The sequence below is a fragment of the Gopherus flavomarginatus genome, chromosome 17 (genome assembly GCF_025201925.1).
Source record: "Gopherus flavomarginatus isolate rGopFla2 chromosome 17, rGopFla2.mat.asm, whole genome shotgun sequence".
Lineage (NCBI taxonomy): Eukaryota > Metazoa > Chordata > Testudines > Testudinidae > Gopherus > Gopherus flavomarginatus.
Genome location: NC_066633.1, coordinates 171,454 through 194,139, shown reverse-complemented (window position 1 = coordinate 194,139; position 22,686 = coordinate 171,454). Strand labels below are relative to the sequence as shown.

The 22,686-nt window shown below is 44.0% G+C and overlaps 1 protein-coding gene across 3 annotated transcripts in view; it reads left to right on the top strand.

Moving 5' to 3' along the window:
• The window catches only part of GARNL3 (GTPase activating Rap/RanGAP domain like 3), a 209,217-nt gene that overhangs the window by 91,837 nt on the left and 94,694 nt on the right, over positions 1–22,686 (top strand). For all 3 annotated transcript variants that reach the window (XM_050926716.1, XM_050926719.1, XM_050926718.1), the window contains 6 exons: positions 4,853–4,917; positions 6,695–6,758; positions 7,327–7,353; positions 7,756–7,831; positions 12,600–12,698; positions 20,110–20,213. In XM_050926716.1, coding sequence (XP_050782673.1) covers positions 4,853–4,917; positions 6,695–6,758; positions 7,327–7,353; positions 7,756–7,831; positions 12,600–12,698; positions 20,110–20,213 — 435 coding nt within the window. The remainder of the gene's footprint in view (positions 1–4,852; positions 4,918–6,694; positions 6,759–7,326; positions 7,354–7,755; positions 7,832–12,599; positions 12,699–20,109; positions 20,214–22,686) is intronic.

Below are 22,686 nucleotides of genomic sequence, written 5' to 3'. Positions count from 1 at the left end.
GTGATGTGATCATTAGCCAATAAAACCTTTACTAACAGAAATAGTCTTCCAAATAACAATTTTAGTGGTAACTTTTTAATGAATTTTGGTAACCTCCCCGGCTGAGTTTGATACAAGATTATGCCCCTGCTGTACGCACCTACTGTGTGATACCATATGACACCCACTGCATAAAATGACTGAATATGTGCTCAAAATAAGGACTGTGGGAACATTTGCCTTTCAGCAACCATTTGATCAGCTCTTCTAAATTTTCAGGAGCAGGTATACAATAGTTAGAGTTCTGCAGCTAAGAACTGATGTGGTCTAGGTGTGAGCCTTGTAGGATTTCCTTCTGTGGTTTAGTAAATGACAGTAAAATTCCACTGTGTGTTCAGGAAATATTGAGATAAAGTAAATAATATACCTCATGCCATTTTACAAGTCAAAAGAATATCAGTGGTTTTATGCAGAATCAAAATTAAAGTGTAAGGTCATCAATGATGTCTCTGGGAGTCTATTAAGTCCACTTTAAAAAGCTTTACAGAAATCTACTAAATGACTATATGTCAATGGAATATTTTCTTCCAGCACCAGAAAGAAAACTGAGACATGTTGTTCGGACTTCATTTTTCTGTAAAATATTTTGCTCTTGTATTGTGTTTTGTGATTCTAAAAAAATTATTTATTTTCTTTGTGATAAGGGTGGGAACATAACCGGCTGGATTGTGTTTGTCCCCCTGTATAGGAGATGTAAATGGAAGGGAGGCGCCTTCTCCTTATTGTCTCCCTGGCATAACCATGTAGTGTCTCAGCATCATAATGTGATCCATTATGCTCTTGACCCTACTACAAAGAACAGACACACTTTTTAAAGGTCAAAATAACATGCACTGCAATAGCAAAATATATGGTCCCTGGTACTGCCTCATTTCCAAAGGGGGACACAGAAAAGTTGGGGCCCTGGCCCCATTCCCCTTCACGCAGTCTATGAAACTTATAAAATGCCTCAGAGAACATATATTCCTAGGAGCACCAAGCTGAATTGTGCCTCCCAGAGTTCTTCCTAAGGCATTGCAGCTCCATTCCACTCCCAGAGTGGGACAGTACTAATAGGTACAGTGTGACCCACAGTTTAGAGGGCTGATATTTTTCTTTTAGCGTTAGTGTTAGCTGCTCTCTTGATTTCCTACCCCTCTTTTTTTTCCCTGAATTGTGTGTAAAAGCTTCTAAGATGTTTACAAGATATGGCTCTCCTTCAAGTGGTCTCTGCATATTGCCTTCTGTAGGATGCACTGACAGTTTGCAGCTGAGATGGTGGAACCTTACTCATAGTGCCTGTTGGAGGACACTCAGGCCCTTGTTTGCCCATTCCCTCACCATCATGAAGTTCTAGAGTAGGGGTTCAAAGTCCCGGGCCGTTGGCCATCTGTGGCCCAAGAACCTCCCCGCTGTGGACTGCAGAGGAAAGACACATGCAGCCACTCTGCCGGCAATGTCTGCTGCCGGCACCGCCCCCCTCAGCTCCCATTGGCTGGGTGAGAGGGACAGAGATACCATCACTAGTCGCTGGGCAGAGTCAGCCATGGAGGCAACATCATTAGTTGCCTGGCAGAGTCAGCCATGGAGGCAGCGTCACTTTTTTCCACAATGAGTATAAAGAAGTCAAAATACTGAACACAACTATCTGATGCACACCTTCCTGCAGTCCTGAGGGTTTCAACTGCTCAGTCACTGAGGCCAGACATCAACAAACTGACAGGACTTGAAGCATTGCCAGGTGTCTGGCAAACGCTAAAAACTCTCTGGCAGGTGAAGAATTGTATAAAGTTGTATGACAGTTTTATTATTTCTAAGAAATTCAAAATTAAAAATACAATATAAACATTTTCTTTTCTGAACACCATCTTCAGTGACATTATTGGCCCATGGGGAGGATTTGAGAACTGGCACTGGCCCTAAGGTAAATTGAGTTTGAGACCTCTATCCTAGGGTCTAGGTTTGGCACTGACTGCCTCAGTCCCTTCCAGCACCAGCAGTGGTGGATTAGGAAACCAGACTGAACCTGTGGTCTAAAGCTTTCTTCAAGATAGCTATTTTATTAGGCTTTAGCTATAGCTATTGTTTATAGTTATTTAGTATAAGGTTTTATTAAACTAGGTTTATAGTAATTTAGTATAAGGTTTTATTAAAATAGCAGAGTGAAAAAACACTCGAGTGAAGTAGCAAATATTATTACTAACTCAATTATGGGCAGGTCTATACTCCGTAAGGGATAGACGCTCTAAGATTGATCCACCCGCCAAATTGACTGCAGATTGATCTCCAGTCAATCTCTGTACTCTACTCCTGACGAGAAGAGTAATGTAAGTCGACTGGAGATTTTCTCCCGTTGACCCCTGTGTTGTAGACCCCGCAGTAACTTGACCTAAGGTACGTTGACTCCAGCTACGTTATTCGTGTATGTTTGTCATAGCCAAACCAGAAATTGAAGGATCCAAATTTATCATCAGCAACACAATTAGAAATTATGAATGTTGTGCCAGATCTACATGTCAGTTCCAGGCTTCTTACCCAATCTCCTGTTACCGTAGTGCTCACAACTGTCACTTGGATCTGATGCCTCCACCTTAATTGGATGCAGGAAGTGAAGAATTGAGAAAGAGGAAATCATCTTCAGAGTCAGAAAAAAGAAGGGTAGAGGAGCACCATGCCTGGCCTCTGCTTTAACCTCCTAAAACAGATTCTCCTAGTAAACCAGTCTCTCCAGTGCCAGGACCACTGCTGTTGCCTCTGTGTTCTGGATTGGATCTGGAATCAGATCTGCAATCTGTAGACAATTACAAGCAGGAGGTGCTATCAGTTTGTATGTCCTTAGAAAAATCTCTGGCTCTCAACCAGTCCAAGAGGACCCTTATTATGGATAATGTTATGAATTGGATTTGGCTATAGCTTACTGGCAGATGCCACCATGTTCGAGAGGCCCTTGTTGGCCATCCCCAGATCTGCAGAACAGTGTACAATTTCAGTCTCCTCTAGCACTTCCAGAAACAGTTCCCAGAGATTTGAGGATACCAGATCTATTGACAAAATATAGTGGGAGACCAGTCTCCTACTCTATCATACAGCTGTTTTATAGGAATTTCAGGAGACGGATCCTGAAATTAACAATCAAACATCTCCCAGAGCACTGCCTCTGCATTGTGACCCCATTCCCCACCTAGCGTGGCAACAGCAGCTGTCCCTTCCCATCTCAGAGAGCTATAGGCAGCAACATGGCAAGGATAGTAACAAGGACAACCCATCCTCAGCACTTCTGAGCACTTAGGGTGCATATGATTAGGTGGATGGGCTGGTGCCTATTGCATTTTTCTCTCCTGCTATGCTCAGTCTTGTGATGGTTGGATGTTGATGGAGTTCCCCAGAGCAGTAGGTCTTGGATTAATATCCCATTGAGATGAGTGAGGTAGTTCAGACATCTCAGAACTATTGTCTCAGGCTCTCTGCAAACTCCAGGAGATGTTACTGTGTCAGTCAGTTCATGTTTGTTTTTTTTCCCAACCATGGGGACTAGAAACTTTTTAAAATGAGAGCTCAGATTCTGCTGTAATCGCTTGTCTCTGGGAGCAGAGGTCCCAGACACAGAGCTGTAGTGCCTATGCCTTACTTAAGCCATCCTTGTGTTCAGGTACTCAGGTAGCTTATCTCTCACAGGGGCTAATATCAGATGCTTTATGGGACGGTTTAAGAGTCTCCATAATGGGTAAAGTATCAGAGGGGTAGCCGTGTTAGTCTTTATCTGTAAAAGCAGATCTTCCGTAATGGGTAGTTAACTTCACCTATAGGCATGCTATTACTTTTCTCCTAACCCAAGACAGTTAGTGATTAGATTAAGTCCTGATCCATGAGGATTTATGTACGTTATGAACTTTTATTCTAGCTAATATAACTATTTTTATTATCCACCTAAATATATAATATTTTATTTAACCCTGCGATTATTGCTGCAGTATCTTGGAGCACTGAGTTCCAAAGTTGAATAATACATTTTGTAAAAATATTTTCTTTTATTTGTTTATTTCCTGGACTTAATTTTTGTTGGTTGTCCCTTTATTTTTGTATTATGAGACTGTAAAGAGGAGCACTTGACTTACTTTCTCTGTACAATTTAATATTTTCATAGTTGTAAGACATTACTTCTTATACAGGCTTTCTAAACTTAAATAGCCTTAATTTTTTTAGCCTCTTCTCCTGTGGAAATCTATCCATGCTGCTAATCATTTTCATTGTCCTTATCTGCAACACTTCATTAATTCTGAGATGAGTGGCCAAAACTGAATACAGTATTCCAGATAAACGGCATGTTATCAATTTATATAATTGCATTATAATTATAATAAAGTTTAATATTTTGTTTTGCCTTTTTTTGACTACCACTGTACATTGAGAAGATTCAATTTAGCAGTCCATAGTGATACAGTGACAATTTTTCCTAAGTAGTTATAGATAACTTAGAATCCATTAATGTGTATGTATAGTTCAAGTGTTCCTCTCAATAAGCACTGTCTTACAATTGTCTACATTTTAATTTCATCAATCCTCATGCTGTTAGATGACTTAACATTGTTAATTCCCCCTGCAGTTCCTCACATTCCATTATACTCTAGATTAGCCTAAATAATGTTGCATCCTCTACATGTTTTGTCACATCACTCTCTTCCTCCCCTTTTCCAGGTAATTAACAAATATATTTAGATAACATTGAGGATGGGATCTTGGTTTTTAGTTTGCTTGTTTTTACTAAGATTCATACTTAGTTACATAGAGAATTTCAGCATTTGATGTAACCTCTTCTAGTATTTTTCGTTTACAGGGTACTCAGAAAATATGCCTCCCTTACAGTCCCACAAAAACATTATCAGTGAAATCTATTTTAAGGTAAATATTCACAATGAGTTATCATTAAATGTATTTGTCTGTGCCCTGTTTTCCTTTTCTGTCATTCAGAAGCTTTATTTCTGTTCATATTTTCTTTTCCATTATGGCTGTAGAAAACAGTGAAACAAAGAATACAGTTCTTAAGGAAAGCACATATATGAAGGTGCCTTCAGTCCAGGTGCTATAGAATGCCAAGTAATAGCCTTGTGAAACCTCTATGGCAATGGAGAAATACAACTCTGAGCACCTTTTGGGGGGGGGTGGGGCAGAGTGTGTGTATGGAAATATCTTTAACTTAGAAATTTGGCACTAACTGAAACTAACTAATTGGTGCTTGAGAGGAAGTGATCTTGGGCTTGCTTGTGGACATACCAGCTGAAGCCTCACAAAGTTGAGTGGAGAGATCTGAGTAGAATGTGGCTGAGGGGGAAAAGGCAACCAAGAAAGAAACAAAGATTTCTAAACAGATTGAAGTCCTTAGCTGATTCTCTCCTTCTCTGCTTTTTCATGTGGGATATTGTGGATTCTCTTCTGCACTGTTTCCCAGACTTTTGAAAGCTGACCCCCCTCCCCTTTCAGGAAAAGAAATCAAATGCGCTCCCCACCCACTCACCACGTGTTGTTAAAGGTCTTACTCATCTTACCACTTCCCCGCCCTCCATCTAGTCTTTTGTCCTCCCATCCATGAAGTGCAATAGTTAACAGTGTTAACATTTAGAATATCCTTGGTATATGATTTCAGAGTGGTAGCTGTGTTAGTCTGTATCAGCAAAAACAATGAGGAGTCCTTGTGGCGCCTTAGAGACTAACAAATTTATTTGGGCATAAGCTTTCGTGGCCTAAAACCCACTTCATCAGATGCATGGAGTGAAAAATACAGTAAGCAGAATATATATCATAGCACATGAAAAGATGGGAGTTGCTTTACCAAGTGAGGGGTCAGTGCTAACAAGGCCAATTCAATTAAGGTGGAAGTAGCCTATTCTCAATAGTTAACAAGAAGGGGTAAATGTCAAGGGAGAGAAAATTTCTTTTTGTAGTGACCCATCCACTCCCAGTCTTTTTTCAGGCCTAAGTTGATGGTGTCCAGTTTGCAAATTAATTCCAGTTCTGCAGTTTCTCATTTGAGTTTGTTTTTGAAGTTTTTTTGTTGAAGAATTCTTCAATTCCCACTTCGTGAAATCCTGAACTGTTGGGTAAAACAAGACTAGGAGAGAGAGAGTGGATAAAATTACATATAGTCAGAGCTGTAGATAAGGTTATTTTTGTCTGTTTAATAAGTCATATTTTGTATTTTTCTGCATCTATAAAAGTTTTATCATGTTTTTTTCTGTATACTGTTAACTATTTTTCTATTTTCCTGTGTCGCTTGTGCATATTTAGGTTGTAGTTTTATGTCAAGCTTAATAATACACCCGTTTGTTTTGATTTTCATTTCCCTTATGGTACTTTTTAGTAAGCATAGGAAAAGTTTACAAAACAAAATTCACTATTGTGTCTTATTAAAAAGATAACTATGATGTTCCTTAGCCCAGAGCTTTATTTGCAAACAAAGTAAGGTTTAACTTGCTGGCAATGCAATATCTCACTCATTTCTTTCTCTAAATTCCCATGCAGTAGTCAGTGTCACAGGGCAAAGAGATCATTAGAATGCAAACATAGATGATAAAATGGCTATTCAGTTAATTCTTTATGTGCAGGTGTGTATCACTAAATGGCTAATATTGAAAAATATCCTCTCTCTCTTATAAAATCTATTATTTTAATTGCATTTCAGTGCCATGAATCTTGACAAATTTGAAAAAAGCCCTAGGGAAATTCTTCACCCTGAGATACAAAAGGTAAGGAAGAGATTGGTTTCTTCCCTCTTGTGTTGTAGAACACACTATTTATAGAAATAAATTTTACTAGTTTTTGCTCAGTCGCAGTGGCAGGACATGATAGTGCAGATTACAGTTCTGTGACATTGCCAAAAAACGTGGCTTGAAGTGTATTGAAGTATCACTTGAAAAGGAAAACAACTTTGATTTTTAAAGGAGTGGAAATAAGATGGTTAGATCTTTGTTTGTCAGGGCTGGTCCACACTGGGGGGGGAAATCGATCTGAGATACGCAACTTCAGCTACGTGAATAACGTAGCTGAAGTCGAATATCTAAGATCGGATTACTCACCCGTCCACACCGCACGGGATCGATGTTCGCGGCTCTCCGTGTCAATTCCGGAACTCCGTTGGGGTTGATGGAGTTCCGGAATTGATATAAGCACGCTCGGGGATCGATATATCGCGTCTAGATTAGACGCAATATATCGATCCCCGAGCAATCGATTTTAACCCGCCGATACGGCGGGTAGTCTGGACGTGGCCTCAGAGTGCTAACCAGTCTCTCTCTTTTTTTTTTTTAAAAACAGGATTTACTGGTTCTTGAAGAGCAAGAGGTAAGTGTAAACTGATCACTTTGAACTCACAAAACCCATTCAGCGAATATTAGCTTTGCATTTAGAATAAGTTCCCCTTTATTTGTAATAACTGAGAAACCAGTCATTTCTTGTAACAAGGACTGTAATGTGAGGCACTGTAGAGCATGCAAAGCTGAAGATTGTCTGTCTGTAAGTTCCATTGTGAATACATTTAAGTACATAAATAGAATTTCATCATATGACCCAAAGATAAATTAGTGCAGAAAAATATAAATGTGGTATTTGTGTAACACAAGGATATAGGCTATATATTTCCATAAGTAGAACTTGTATACAAATCCTTAGTGGAAAAATTATAAGAAAAGTACATTTGTTGACCTTTCCTGATTAACACACTATATCCCTGTTTTTATTTCTCAGGGCTGCGTAAATTTTAAGTTTGGAATTCTTTATGCCAAAGATGGTCAACTTACAGACGATGAAATGTTCAGCAATGGTAAGTCAGCTTTTCATTTGATAATTGAACACTTTTGGCTGCCCAAACGGAAAAACAACAGGACTGCATATTGACCCTGTATATTGACTATGAGAAAGAGAGATGGCTATTAGTGCTATGCTAATGATGGGTCTTTTCTGTGTGCAGGACTTGCAGACTTAATCCAGTATCTGGGTCTGAGCTGGCCTTTGTGTTAGAGTAAAATATTGCATTATTTTTACATTTATGCGTAAAAGGATTAAAAAGTCAGCTTCTCACAGTTGCTGTTTTGACACCGGTGTGATGTTGCAAATGCACTTTGAGTAGCTCTGTATATTCCCACTTATGAAATATTGTGCCACCTTTTGGTAGAACCCTTTTTTCTAGCAGTGTAGCTAGGGGGCTCCTGTGGCCCCACCCCTTTCCTCAGCATACCCTACATATTGAGTGTGAGGCGACAAAGGTGGCAAAGTGCCTTCCCACCTCCATTCTGCCTAACCGCATGCCTAGGTGGATGTGAAATGCTCTGATGTCCTCAGAGGCAGAGTCTTCTCTTCTAAGAATTAGTTTAGCATTTTCATATCACAAAATGTCAAAATCATCTAAAGTATTTCTGATTCGTGATGGCTGGGCACCATTTGCAGTACAAGGTGCTCCCATTTAGCTTTTCCTTGGCACCCAGAGTACATACAAAATGTCTTTCTGCTGTAGTGTCTCATTTAAGGAATGAGGATATTTTCATTTACCTTTTTCTTGGATAATTAGCTGCTAAAGGCAACTGTGCATGAGGACCCGATGAGCCACATAGCCCCCAGAACCAAACTTCTCTCAGACCTAGGATTCTTTCTGTCCTGCTCAAAGGATTCCCTTTAAAGGGGCCATATTAAACTCTGTAGAAGGGAAAGTTTTTCTGCCAGACCACAGGTTTCTAAGAATTAGACAGAGTTAATTAAATATTTGAAGTTGTCCTATACAGAGGGGCAAGGTTTCTTATGGGTTTTATGGCAGTCACTATCTATGGATTCTGCACAGCCGACAATGAGACCCATTCAGTATTGGATGTCCTGGGTCCCCAGCCCACATCGGGCAGGCTTTCAATTATGATCATCATGCCTCGCCACCTTATAGTATGTCCAGACTGGTGGTCAAACAGGGCACACCTGAATTACTTGACAGTTTGAGGGCTCTGGTCATCCCAGGAGAGAGCATTGCACATCAGCATACTGGAACTGGGTTTTGACTCTCAAATCATTCCTCTATTCTGCAAGGGAAGGCTGTGGACTTAATGACAGACAACACATTGGTAATGTCTTATATTGACAAATGGGAGAACTTATTCCACCCCCTTGTATGTGGAGGTGACAAAGTTATGGGATTGTGTATCTGCCGTGATATTCATCCCATGGCACTACATCTGGCAGTTGAGAACAATGTAGTTGCAGATCACCTGAGCAGAGATTGCTGTCAGATGCACCAGTGGTCCTTAAAGGATAAGCTAGTTCAGACTGTATTTTCGAGGTGGGGTCAGCCAGTTGTGGACTTGCTCATGACACGACCCAACAGGAAATGCCACTGTTTCTGTTCCAAATTGGGCCGGGACAGTCAGTCTCTGTTAGATGCTTTCCTTCTGCACTGCGGGGAAGAGTGTGATGTTTGCCTTTCCCTTGATACAGAAGGCAATAAGGAAGATACATCAGGACAGGGCATGGGTGATACTCGTTGCCCTGACGTGGAAACGTCAACAATGGTTTGCTTATCTCATTCATGCATCTTCCTCTGTCCCAGGAGGAGGATCTTTTATCTGCACCTGCAGTCCCTGTACCTGATGGCTTGAGTGACTGGGATTTGACTCTGTCTATTCTTGAGCAGTTATGATGGTCATCTGTGCAGGGCATACTAGTTAGTTTTAAAAAACAGTCCAGTAGAAACTACCACCATCTGAAGTGGTCCAGATTTCAGGGATGGATTCATGGGAAGTCTGATTCCCCTACAGTCTTCCATCCCTTGTGTTCTGGAATACTTAATGTATTTTAAAAAATCAAGTGTTGTCTAATTCATTGTTAAAAGTTCATTTGGCAGCCATTTCCATGGATCACGTGTTGGTTGGTGGCAGATCACTGTTCATATTTCCAATAAAGAAGCTCATGGAAAGTTTATAAAACTTGTATCCTCCTGTGAGAGATCCTGCCCCTTTTGGGGACCATAATTTGGTTTTGACTACGTAGATAAAACCTCCATTTAAGCCTTTGGCAGAGTGTTCATTTTATTATTTGCCTTTCAAAACTGTCTTCATTATTTCCATTACATCAGCCAGGGGAGTGAGTGAGGTGACTGGAGTCAAGGCTGATTCACCTTTTTACTTCCTTTAATAGAGACAAGGTAATTCTTATACCTGATCCTTGGTTTTTGCTTAAGGTAGTGGGTATTTTCCCCCCCTAAATTACATTCTAATAAAGGGGAATCTGTCCGCCACCAACTGGATGCCCAAAGGGCTCTTGCATATTATTTGGACGGAACTAAGAGTTTTTGTAAAATGTCTAGACTGTTTGTTATGTATGTCAAGAATAATATAGGGCATATGGTTTCTTCTCAGACTATTTCCTGGTGTATTAAACAGTCTGTTCAATCTGACCACATTACACTAGAGCTGTGGCTGCTTCTTTCGCTTGTTTGAGGCAGGTGTCAGATGTTGAGGTCTACAAAGCTACAACCCAGATTTCGGTTCACACCTTCACCAAGCATTATACTCTGAATTTGGTTTCTAGAGTCGATACTGGGTTTGGCAAGAGATGCTTCAGTGTTTATTCAATTAAGACTATGTTCCCACCTCCATGTTAGTCTCAGTACTCTTTATCAATCTATCCCATAAGTGAGAATATGCAAAGCCACTGAAAGACGAAATGAAGGTTATTTACCTTTAACTGGAGTTCTTCGAGATGTCTGTGCATATTCACACTTCTCCCCCTTCTTCCCCTCTCTGTCAGAATCCTGGTTGTGATGTCTCTGGCTTTGTGGAGGAAGCAACTGGGAGGGTCCTCTACCCCAATTATAGCCTCAACTTCAGTATGTTGGGTATGCTGAGAAGAGGGGCAGCGGTGCAGAAGTGCCGTAGCTACACTGCTAGAAGGGTAGGTTCAAAGGGTTCTAATGCAAGGCACCATAGGGTGGTGCAATATTCCATAAATAGAAGTATGCAAGGACATCTCCAAGAACTCCAGTTTTCTTTACAATAATTCTAAAGATATTTGAAAAATACCTTTTGGGCAACTGGAAAGAGGCTGTATCCATTGTTGGGGTTTCTTCCCCCAGAGTTTGAGATTGTTGTATACCCAGAAGAATGCTTGTAGACGTGCCAGACTCACCCCTGCGGCGCCTCCTGCTGGTGACTTCTGGGAATTAGCTCGATTCAGCTCTGGAGCGCCCTCTGCAGGCTGGTGATCCACCTGTCCTCTGGCCCCCATGTTCCTCCCTGGACCCGGTGCCCTTTTACCTGGGGTGCTGCTCCGTAGCAGTAATCCCCTCAGTCCTAGGGTCTCCCCTCCCCAGGGAACCCCCCACCCACTATTCCCACCTTGCCTCAGTATAAGTCTACTGCCAGTCATCATCTAGCCCCACACTCTGGGGCAGACTGCAGTATCAGCCTACTCATCACTGGCAAGGAGGGTTTGGACCTGCTGCCTTGGCCTACCCCTGGGCTGCCCTCTGCAACCCCTAGTACCCGTTGGCCTTCTGCTAGGCCGCAGCCTGGGGCTTTCCAGGCTAGAGCTCCCCCGCCTGTCCCCAGCCCTGCTTCACTCAGGTACTCTGCTCAGGTCCCTGCAGCCAAGCCCCTCTCTCTCTACAAACAGAGAGAGACTTCTTGGGCCTCTGGCTCACAGCTTCTTATAGGGGCCAGCTGGGCCTGCTTGGGGCGTGGCCCCAGCTGCAGCCACTTCCCCCAGTCAGACCAGACTAAAAGCTACTTTCTCCAGCCACAGCCCCCTCCCAGGGCTGTTTTTATCCCCTCAGGGCAGGAGCAGGGGTCCACCCTGCTACAATGCTTTTGATTTCTTACACATTAAATATAATTTCTTTGAATAGTTGTGTTTGTGTGAATTTTTATTTTCACCTGGCTAACAATAATAAAAAAACCCAGACTTTTGGGTTTTGACTTTTTTCTTAATGAGAGCTTTGTATACCTTAAAATTACACTTGAAAAAAATTGAGTTTTGTATGATTAAAGCTCTGGACAGCTTCTGGTTTGTTGGTGCTGTTTTCAGGTATTGTTTAATATATTTGAAATAAAAACATCCATTTTTTTTAAGGGATTGGAGGAAGTACCACTTATTTCCCATTTTATTTTCCCTTTCTTGAGCCTTGCATCATGATGACTGTCCCTGTGCCATCAGAATTAGCAAGAGGTCACTGTTTACTAAACACATGGTGATCCCTTTTTCTACCTGTTCCTCAAGGTTGACAATGCTATTTTCAGAGAGCTCCCAGACTTGGGTGATACGAGGCAAATTGAACTCAATTGTGAAATTCTGGTTCCCCACATGGTGGTATGTTCTTCTACTGTTGAGCCAGTGGGTCAGCTCACACTTTCCTGTTTTCATGTATTAAATTTCTAATATACCCATGCAGACATTTAGAGAATTAATATAGAAAAGGGACACACATGAAGAAGCAGTTCTTGCCTGAATATAAGCTGGGGAGTAGGCCCTGTGTTCTGTATTGTGGTTAATGTGCAGTTGCATCTGCCATACTGATGAACTGTTTCATGCCTAACAGTGCTTTCCTCCACTTGTAGAAACTGGAAGTGACAGCTTTCAAAGATTATTGAATCTTTTGGGTGACACAATTACACTGAAGGGTTGGACAGGCTACAGAGGAGGCCTGGACACTAAAAGTAAGATTTCAGCTAAAATAACTGGTGATAGGTCCATTGTGAATGTGCTTGTTAGTGTGCATGCATATGTACAGAATGTAAGCACACTCATGTATTGTTTACATAACAGAAAGTAATAGTTCAGTCTGAGAAAAGACCTACTCAGATACTGTTTCCTAAATATATTATTAGACACATTTTGCCATTTTTCATCAAATAATAATGTTAATATTTATTGGTAAATCTTGATCTCCCCACCACTGATACTACCACTGAGGCTATGTCTGTCATGACACACTCCTTTCAAAACCTTCTAATACTATTCCTTAGTCATCCGGGGTTGGTTATGGCTAAGCAATGTGAGACGCTCCCTTCCTTACAACAGTGCTTGCAATGGAAATATCAGCATGGAGAGGCATCCCCACTGACTGTAATAGGAAATAACATTTCTTCTTCGAGTGCTTGCTCATATCGATTCCAATTAGGTGTGCGTGTGCTGCGTGCATGCTCATCGGAAGATTTTTACCCTAGCAACACTCGGTGGGTCGGCTGGGTCGCCCTCTGGAGTGACACTGGTATAGCGCCAGATATATACCCCTGTCGACCAAACGGCCCTTCTGTTCCTTCTTACCGCCTGTGACGGTCGTTGGAACTGTGGAGCGCGGCTTTGCTGATCTCCGCATCCCTAGCTTCTCGTAGTTCTTTGCTCTTTACTGTGTTTATAGTTCGCGTTCTTGTAGTTATAGTTAGTGTTAGTACTTATATTCATAATTAGTGTATATAGTTGAAGGGGGATCAGGGATTAGCCCCTTTCCTCCACCCTGGTGCGGGCCCATGCCCAAGGCACCAGGATTCAAACCGTGCTTGGCTTGCCAGAAGCCAGTACCAGTAGGGGATCCCCACGACTCCTGCCTCAAGTGCCTAGGGGAATCCCACCTTCCTGACAGGTGCCGCATTTGCAAATCATTTAAACCAAGGATGAAGAAGGAGCGGGACTTTTGATTGAAACAGCTCCTCATGGAGTCAGCACTTAGTCCTGCAACACCGGTACTGAGCACCCAACAGACTGCCTCGGTAAGGAGCGCCCCTTCGGCACCAGATCACTCCGGTACCGAGGAGGAGTCCTGGCACCGACCTCTGCCGGCACCGACCTCTGCCGGCACTGCTCCCTTTCCCTGACTGGGAAACGACATAGTGCTCTGACTCCAGCCTCACAGAAGGAGCTCTCATCTAAGACGGTTCGTCGGGCACCGTCATCTGCTGCGGCACCGTCGACGCCAGCACCGCAAATTGCAGCTCCACCTAGCGCGGCACCACAAGGGCCATTGAGTCCAGTGCCAGACAGCTCCCCGGCTCCTGCTGTGGTTGAGCTTGCTCTCCCTTCTATGCCTGAGACCTTCTCTGTGGCAAGGGAACTCATTGCTATGATGGAGCCGATACATCCTCAACCCCGGCACCGCCGGTGCGGGTTGTTCAATCCATCAGCAAGCCGGCCCTGGTAAGGCCTCCTTCCGTCGGTCCACCAGAGGGACGTCATTCCAGATCACGGTCTCGCAGACGTTCTCGATCACGTCGTTCCCGCTCCCGGCGCCGCTCGCAGTCCCAACACCGCTCTCCATCGTGGTACCGGTCGCACTCGCGGTGACATTCAACATCTCGTTCACCGGACAGATACTCCTGGTAACGATCCAGCTCTCGGCACCGATCTCGGTACCGTGTATCCCGCAGTCACTCCAGACGAAGAGACTCGAGATCCCGGTCGACCTCCCAGCACTGGTACGGTAGAAGGTCCCGGTCTCACGCGCGGTACTGTGATAGCTCCCGGTACCGCTCCCCAGTACTGCCCCGGGATCGAGCGTCAAGAATAGTGGCACCCTCGCAGGGTCTCTCGGCACCACCGTGGCCTTCAAGACACACATCGGTATCGTCTCAGGCTGGTAGTGCATCCTACCATAAGGAGCGTGACTCTGACATCCCCAGGCAATATCCGGAGAGACAAAGCCACGAACAAGGGCCTCATCACTGGTCCTTCTGGACACTATGGGCATACCACCAGGCCCAAGGTGCCCCATCAGTGGCTCAACGGTCAGCCCTGTCAGAACACTGGGTACCAGAGGCGACAGTGAGCCGCCCTCCCGCAAGGGGACAGACAAGGCTCCAATTCCATCTGCAGTCACCGAGGTTCCACCTGATGCAGATGACGCCCCTCAAGTTCATGACCCACCTCAGGACCCGTTGGTCCCGGGCCTCTCCTCCTCCTCCTCACCTGATGAGGCGGTAGCAGGAACATCCTCCTCAGGCCCTCCACCAGTCGATCTTGGGGCCCATCAAGACCTCTTGAGGCGGGTGGCTCAGAATATGAACTTGCAGATGGAGGAGGTCACTGAAATAGAGGACGCGGTCGTGGACATCTTATCGGCTGATGCACCTACTAGAGTGGCTCTCCCGTTCATCCGCACTATACAAGCTAATGTGGACACCATTTGGCAATCCCCAGCTTCAATTCCACCTACAGCTAGGGGAGTAGAGAGGAAATATATGGACCCCTCAAAGGGTTATTAATACCTCTGCACTCACCCACCACCCTGCTCTCTAGTTGTCCAATCGGTGAACGAACGGGAGTGTCATGGCCAGCAAGCATCAGCTCCTAAGGCGAAGGAGGCTTGACGCATGGACCTCCTAGGCCGCAAAATATACTGGTCGGGTGGCAAACCAACAAGCCCTCCTAAGTTGGTATAACTTTAATACGTGGGTGTCTGTGGGGAAGTTTATGGAGCTTCTTCCCCAGGAGTCCCGTCCAGAGTTTACAGCCCTACTTGAAGAAGGTAAAAAGGTAGCAAAAACCTCCCTCCAGGCCTCTCTGGATGCTGCGGACTCGGCTGCCAGAGCTCTGGCATCTGGAGTGACGATGAGGTGTATCTCCTGGCTTCAGGCCTTCCCCCTGAATTGCAGCAGACCATTCAGGATTTACCCTTGAAGGGCCAGGGCCTTTTCTCAGACAAAACCAACCCCAGGTTGCAAAGTCTGAAGGACAATCGTGTCATAATGCGCTCGCTGGGTATGCATGCGCCAGTAACCCAACGAAGCTCCTTCCGGCCCCAGCCACACCGCCCTTACAACCAGACTAGGCCACGTCAGGACACTACCAGAAGGCGTGGCAGGGGGAATCGGCGGAGGCAGTCTGGCCCTCAAGGAACCCAAAGTCAAGTGCCTCCTAAACCACCAACGGGGCCGAAGCAAAACTTTTGATGGGACACCCAAGGACGGCCCACCAGTTACCCTACCGGATCCTTCTCCCTCCTTTTTCTACCGCCTCTCCCATTTCCTCCCTGTCTGATCCCAGCTAACCTCAGATTATTGGGTCCTCCGCACGGTGGAAGCAGGATACCACCTCCAGTTTGTTTCAACCCCCCCTCCCACCCTTCCTACCTGTCCCTCTTCAGGGACCCCTCTCACGAGCAATTCCTCTTACAAGAGGTCCAGGCACTCCTGAAACTGGGAGCCATAGAGGAGGTGCCAAAAGACATGAGGGGCAAGGGGTTCTATTCCCGCTACTACTTAATCCCCAAGGCAAAGGGAGGTCTACGACTGATCCTAGACCTGTGAGAACTCAACAAATTCATGATAAAACTGAAGTTCCGCATGGTATCCCTAGGGACCCATCATCCCATCCCTGGATCCGGGGGACTGGTATACCGCCCTCGATATGAAGGACACGTATTTCCACATCGCCATTTATCCACCACACAGATGGTACCTCCATTTTGTGGTCAACCACCAAAACTTTTAGTTCACAGTACTTCCCTTTGGCCTTTCTACAGCTCCAAGGGTCTTCACCAAATGCATGGCTGTAGTAGCCGCCTCCCTCCAGTGTCGTCAAGTATACTTCTACTCGTATCTCAACGATTGGCTCATTCGAGGGACTTCCCAGTCACAAGTATCGCAGCACCTGTGCATCGTCAGAGACTTCTTCAGGAGCCTAGGCCTCATGATCAACACAGAAAAGTCTACTCTGACACCCGTGCAGAGAATAGACTTCATCGGAGTTGTTCTGGACTCCAATCTGGCCAGAGCCTGCTTCCCCCAGTTGCGTTTTCAAACAATAGCTTCAATAATTCGAAGTCTTCAATCCTTTCCAACAACGTCGGTGCGCACCTGCCTCAGCCTAGTAGGTCACATGGCCTCCTGCACCTTCGTAATCAAGTACGCGAGGCTACGTCTTCGTCCCTTCCAAACCTGGCTTACTTCAATATACTATCCACACAGAGACAGTGTGGATTCGGTGCTTATTATCCCCAGGAAGGTTCTCGACTCCCTCACTTGGTGGTTAGACCCCTCTCTGGTCTGCGCAGGGATGCCATTCCACCCACCGCAACCCTCGGTGGCCCTAACCACAGACACGTCATCTCTGGTTTGGGGTGCCCACCTCGGGAGCCTTCACACTCAAGGCCTCTGGTTGCCCCAAGAGCTGGCCTTGCACATCAACGTGAGGGAGCTGAGAGCAGTCCATCTAGCATGCCAGGTGTTTCAGGACCGTCTACAAGGCCGTTGTGTATCAGTGTTCACGGACAACACAACAGCCATGATTTACATAAACAAGCAGGGCGGAGCACGCTCCTCTCTCCTTTGTCAAGAAGCCATCCGCCTCTGGGACTTTTGCATAGCCCACTCTATCGATTTGGTAGCGTCTTTTCTCCCAGGAGTCCAGAACACTCTGGCAGATCACCTCAGCAGGTCCTTCCTGTCTCACGAGTGGTCGATTCGTCCGGACGTTATCCATTCTGTTTTCCAGAGGTGGGGGTTTCCCCACATAGACCTCTTTGCCTCCCGAGAGAACAGGAGATGCCAGGTGTTCTGCTCCTTCCAAGGACGCTCCCCGGGCTCCCTCTCAGACGCATTCCTGACCCCGTGGAAGAGGCACCTACTTTATGCCTTCCCACCATTTCCGCTCGTCCACAGAGTCCTACTCAAGCTTCGCAGGGACAGAGCCCACCTGATCCTCATTGCTCCAGCGTGGCCAAGGCAACATTGGTACACCCTGTTGTTTGACCTCTCAGTGGCAGACCCAATCCCCCTGCCACTCTGGCCGGACCTCATAACACAGGACTTTGGCAGGCTTCACCATCCGGACCTTCAATCCCTTCATCTCACAGCATGGCTGCTGTGTGGTTGAGTCAGTCTGAGTTACGTTGCTCTGCCTCGGTACAACAGGTGCTCTTGTGCAGTAGGAAGCCTTCCACTAGGATGACATATCTCACCAAGTGGAAGCATTTCTCCTACTGGTGCGCTCAGCGTAACTTAGTCCCCGGACAGGTATCTGTCCCTACCGTCCTGGATTACCTATGGTCCCTGAAAGAGTAGGGCCTGGCGGTCTCTTCTGTAAAGGTGCATCTGGCAGCTATTTCCGCCTTCCCCCCGGGGGAAAGTGGCCGTTCAATCCTCTCTCACCCCATAGTTTCCAGGTTCCTTAAGGGATTGAAACAGTTGTACCCTCAAGTCAGACGCTGGACCCCTACCTGGGATCTAAACCTGGTGCTAGCCAAGCTTATGGGTGCCCCTTTTGAGCCTCTGGCCACCTGCTCGCTGCTGTACCTCTCCTGGAAGACAGCCTTCCTCGTCGCTATCACCTCTGCAAGATGAGTATCGGAGCTTCGGGCTTTGACAGCAGATCCCCCGTATACGGTATTCCACAAGGACAAAGTACAGCTGCGACCGCACCCCTCTTTCCTCCCTAAGGTGGTGTCTGCTTTTCATGTCAATCAAGACATCTTTCTTCCAGTCTTTTTCCCGAAGCCGCAGTCATTGCGTCGGGAACAACTACATGCCTTGGATGTCCGCAGGGCTCTCACCTTTTATATCGAGAGAACCAAACCCTTCCGACGTTTGCCTCAGCTCTTTGTAGTGGTGGCAGACCGGATGAAAGGCATGCTGGTCTCTTCCCAACGAATTTCATCTTGGGTGACATCCTGCATCTGAACATGCTATGAATTGGCTCACATTCCAGCTAGCCATCTCACCGCCCATTCTACTCGGGTGCAAGTCTCATCTGCTGCTTTCCTGGCCCATGTCCCCATCCAGGAAATATGTCGCGCTGCTACCTGGTCATCGATTCACACCTTTGCCTCACATTACGCATTGGTTCAGCAATCCAGAGATGATGCAGCCTTTGGCTCAGCAGTTTTGCATTCTGCAACGTCTCACTCCGACCCCACCGCCTAGGTAAGGCTTGGGAATCACCTAATTGGAATCGATATGAGCAAGCACTCGAAGAAGAAAAGACGGTTACTCGCCTTTGTAACTGTTGTTCTTCGAGATGTGTTGCTCATATCCATTCCAAACCCACCCTCCTTCCCCACTGTCGGAGTTGCCGACAAGAAGGAACTGAAGGACCGTTGGGTCGGCAGGGGTACATATCTGGCGCTATAGCGACGCCACTCCAGGGGGCGACCCAGCCGACCCACCAAGTGTTGCTAGGGTAAAAATCTTCCGACGAGCGTGCACACGGCGCCCGCATACCTAATTGGAATGGATATGAGGAACACATCTCGAAGAACAACAGTTACAAAGGTGAGTAACCGTCTTATCAGGCACTTTGCCCTCCAACTTTGGCATAGCTTCCCTACCATCCCACTCTGTTCCCTGACAGAGCCTAAAATTTGGAGGATTTCCATGATGCAGCCTCAGTCCTATTTGTTCCTCAGAAATTCACATTGTCCAGTCCTGTTTATTCCTCACAAATTCACATTTTCTGTTTTCTTAGACTGCATCTTTCCAGTCATGAATTGGCCACATATTGTGTATCATGGTGTTAGCTACGGGTGGTTAAATAGCATAACAGCACCACATACTGTAAAGAAAAGTCACATTCAGCTCCTTTTTCTCTTCGAGACAAAAATTAGACTTGTCAGGCCCAAGTCTCTGCAGGATAAAACCCCTTCGAATTCATGATGTTCTAAAATAAAACTAAACTGGATACATGTCTTCCAGTGGGACTCTGCAGGCGGAGTTCATTATTTAGTTGAAGGCCATGATTGAGAATGTAGATATGCACTAGCTGTCAGCGCCATGCACAGGAGTATATTTTACTGAATTATGAATTTCTTGAATGGAGATTCTACTGATGTGTTGGTGGCTGCATTTGTCTGTGTTCATGATGCATTTTCAGTGAGTTGCTGAATACATATCTCCTTTCAGGGTAAATCCACTGGGCCTACTGGCAGAAACATTGTATATACTTTAAATTATGCAGGATGTCAAGATTTTATAATCTTTTATAATCTATTAACTTTTACCTGTTTAAAGGCAAGTAAGAAGTATGGATCTGAAAAGGAGGTGCCCTGAGACTGTCCTGTGACTGGAAATGAAGTTTCCTTTTCTCCTTAGAAATGTAATATTGCATAATCCCACTGAGAGTGGTTTTCTTCCTTTGCAGATGATACAACAGGAATATATTCCATCTACACAGTGTATCAAGGGCATGAGATTATGTTCCATGTTTCAACCATGTTACCATATTCTAAAGAGAACAAGCAGCAAGTATGTGGTTTTCATAATTATTTTTCTGAGTAAACAACTGCATGTTTAAAAGAAAAGGTATTTTAGTTTGTCAGTGAAACTTGTTTTTTGAAATGTAAGACTCAAATCTCTCAATGCTTTTGACATTCAAAATTGTGCCTGATATATAAAATTGTATATCTTTATTGCCAATACACTTCATCGCTTTACCTATCTTTTTATTAGTCTTGGAAGGATTACATTTTTATTGATAAAAATGATAAACGTCAATTTCACTGTACACACACAAACTGAAAAAATATTTCCATCGATAATAATCAAAATTTATAGATAAGCGAGGTAAGAAAAATACTGCTTGAAAACTTATTAGACTTTGATTACTGGACATTTACTTCATATTTTGACATATGATGATGATAAATTTATGTTGTAATGGTCATAAAGCTTTAATTTTTTGAATCTCAACATTTGTCATTAAATGATAATTGTCTGAACTCTCCATAATTTGCCACAACTGTGAAAATTTAAATAGATAAAAATAAAAAAGTTTAAAAATAAATATCAATATTATCCATTGAAATTTAAATAAATTAATTCTGCTGAGTCTATTCATAGTATAAGAACAAACACACAAAGACATTGAAAAGTAACTCATTTAAAACTGTATAAAATGCAATATGCACATAATGTATGAGTCCCACTGCCAGAATATGTCACTGAGTCCAAGACCTTTGTAAGGTTGAAATTTAAACATTTCTATGGATAGTGAGAATATGCATACTTAAGGCTAGATTTTATCACATATTTTTAGTAAAAGTCAGGAACAGGTCATGGGCAATAAACAAAAATTCACAGAAGACCATGCTCTGTCCCTGACTAAATGGGGAGGAAGGCAGGTTCAGCACCCACTGCTGCTGGGATACCAGGGTCCCCCACCGCTGCATTGAGTGGGAGCTCTGGGGACTCCCCTGCATGGTGGCTGAGCAACTCAAGGGGGTTTCCCGCCACCTGCAGCAAGTGGAAGCTACAGGGTCCCCCACCGACTGTGGGGGCTGGATGGCTATGGGGTTTCCTTGCTCCCTGCCGCAGCTGGGCAGCTCTGGGGAGTCCCTCCACCATGACTGGGAGCTGCAGGGTCCCCCCCACCAAGGCAGGAGCTGTGGGAGCTCCAGCCCTGAGGCAGAAAATGTCACAGAGGTCTCTGGAAGTCACAGATTCTGTGACTTCTGTGACATAACCATAGCCTTAATCACTGATAAAGATATTGAACATTGGGCCAAAGACAGATCCCTATGGGACATCACTGGAAACACCCCCACTTGATGATGATATCCCATTTATAATTATTGTTTGTGATCTATTAATCAGTTGGTAATTCATTTAGCATGAGCTACACTAGTTTAGAATAGTGCTTTTTTTTTTAATCAGAATGCCATGTGGGACTAAATCAAATGCCTAAATCTAAGTGTATTTTGTCAACAAATATCTTTATGAACCAAACTTTTAATCTGATTTAAAAAAAACAAAAAACAATTTTGTATTTTGAGACCTATTTCTCCCCAGAAATATTGCTTGGCATTAGTTATGTTACTATCTTTTAATTCTTTACTTGATTGCATCCTGTGTCACCTTTTTCATGATTTTGCCTGGGTTTTAAGTCAGCCTAACTGACTTATTGTTTCCCAGGTCCATTCCATTTACTCTTTGTAAATAATGGTACAACATTTGGGTTTTTTCCAGTCCACTGGAACATCTGTAGGGGTCCAAAATTTGTTTATAAATCAGCATTAATGGTTCAGAGAGATCACCAGCCAATTCTTTTAATACGCTTGGGTTCAAGTTAAACTGTTCTGCATATTTAAAAGTATTTAACATTAATTTCTGCTATTTAGCATCCTCCCCAGTTACTGATGGAAGAGAAAGTATGTAATTATCACTTTAAGGTGTAAATGCATCATTCTGTCTTTTTCCAAATATATAACAGAAATACGTATTGAATACTTCTGCATTTACTTCATTAGAAGTGATAATTTTACCATTCTTGCCTAGTATCACAGTTGCATCATTTCTAGGATTTCATTTGTTTTTAATATATTTAAAGAATTCCTTCTTCTTGTCCCCAACCCTACTGGCCATACATTTTTCACTCATATCTTTAGCTTCCCTTATCAATTGTCTACATTTCCTAACTGCTGATTTGTATTTATGTGATCAGCTTCTCCATTTTTCCATTTTTTAATAATTATTTTTATTGCTGCTTTCACCTTTCCTCATAACAAGGATGGCATTTTTAACCAAGTTAGCCTCCTTTTGTGACTGTGAAATTCTGGTATTTATGGACATCTATTAAAATATTCTTAAATAGTTCCTAATTATCACTTACATTTTTATTTTTAAATATTTTCTCCCACTCAGTTTTGCTCATGATTGTTTTCAGCTTTGGAAAATTGGCCTTTTCAATGTATGTGTATTACCAGAGACAACTGTATATTGT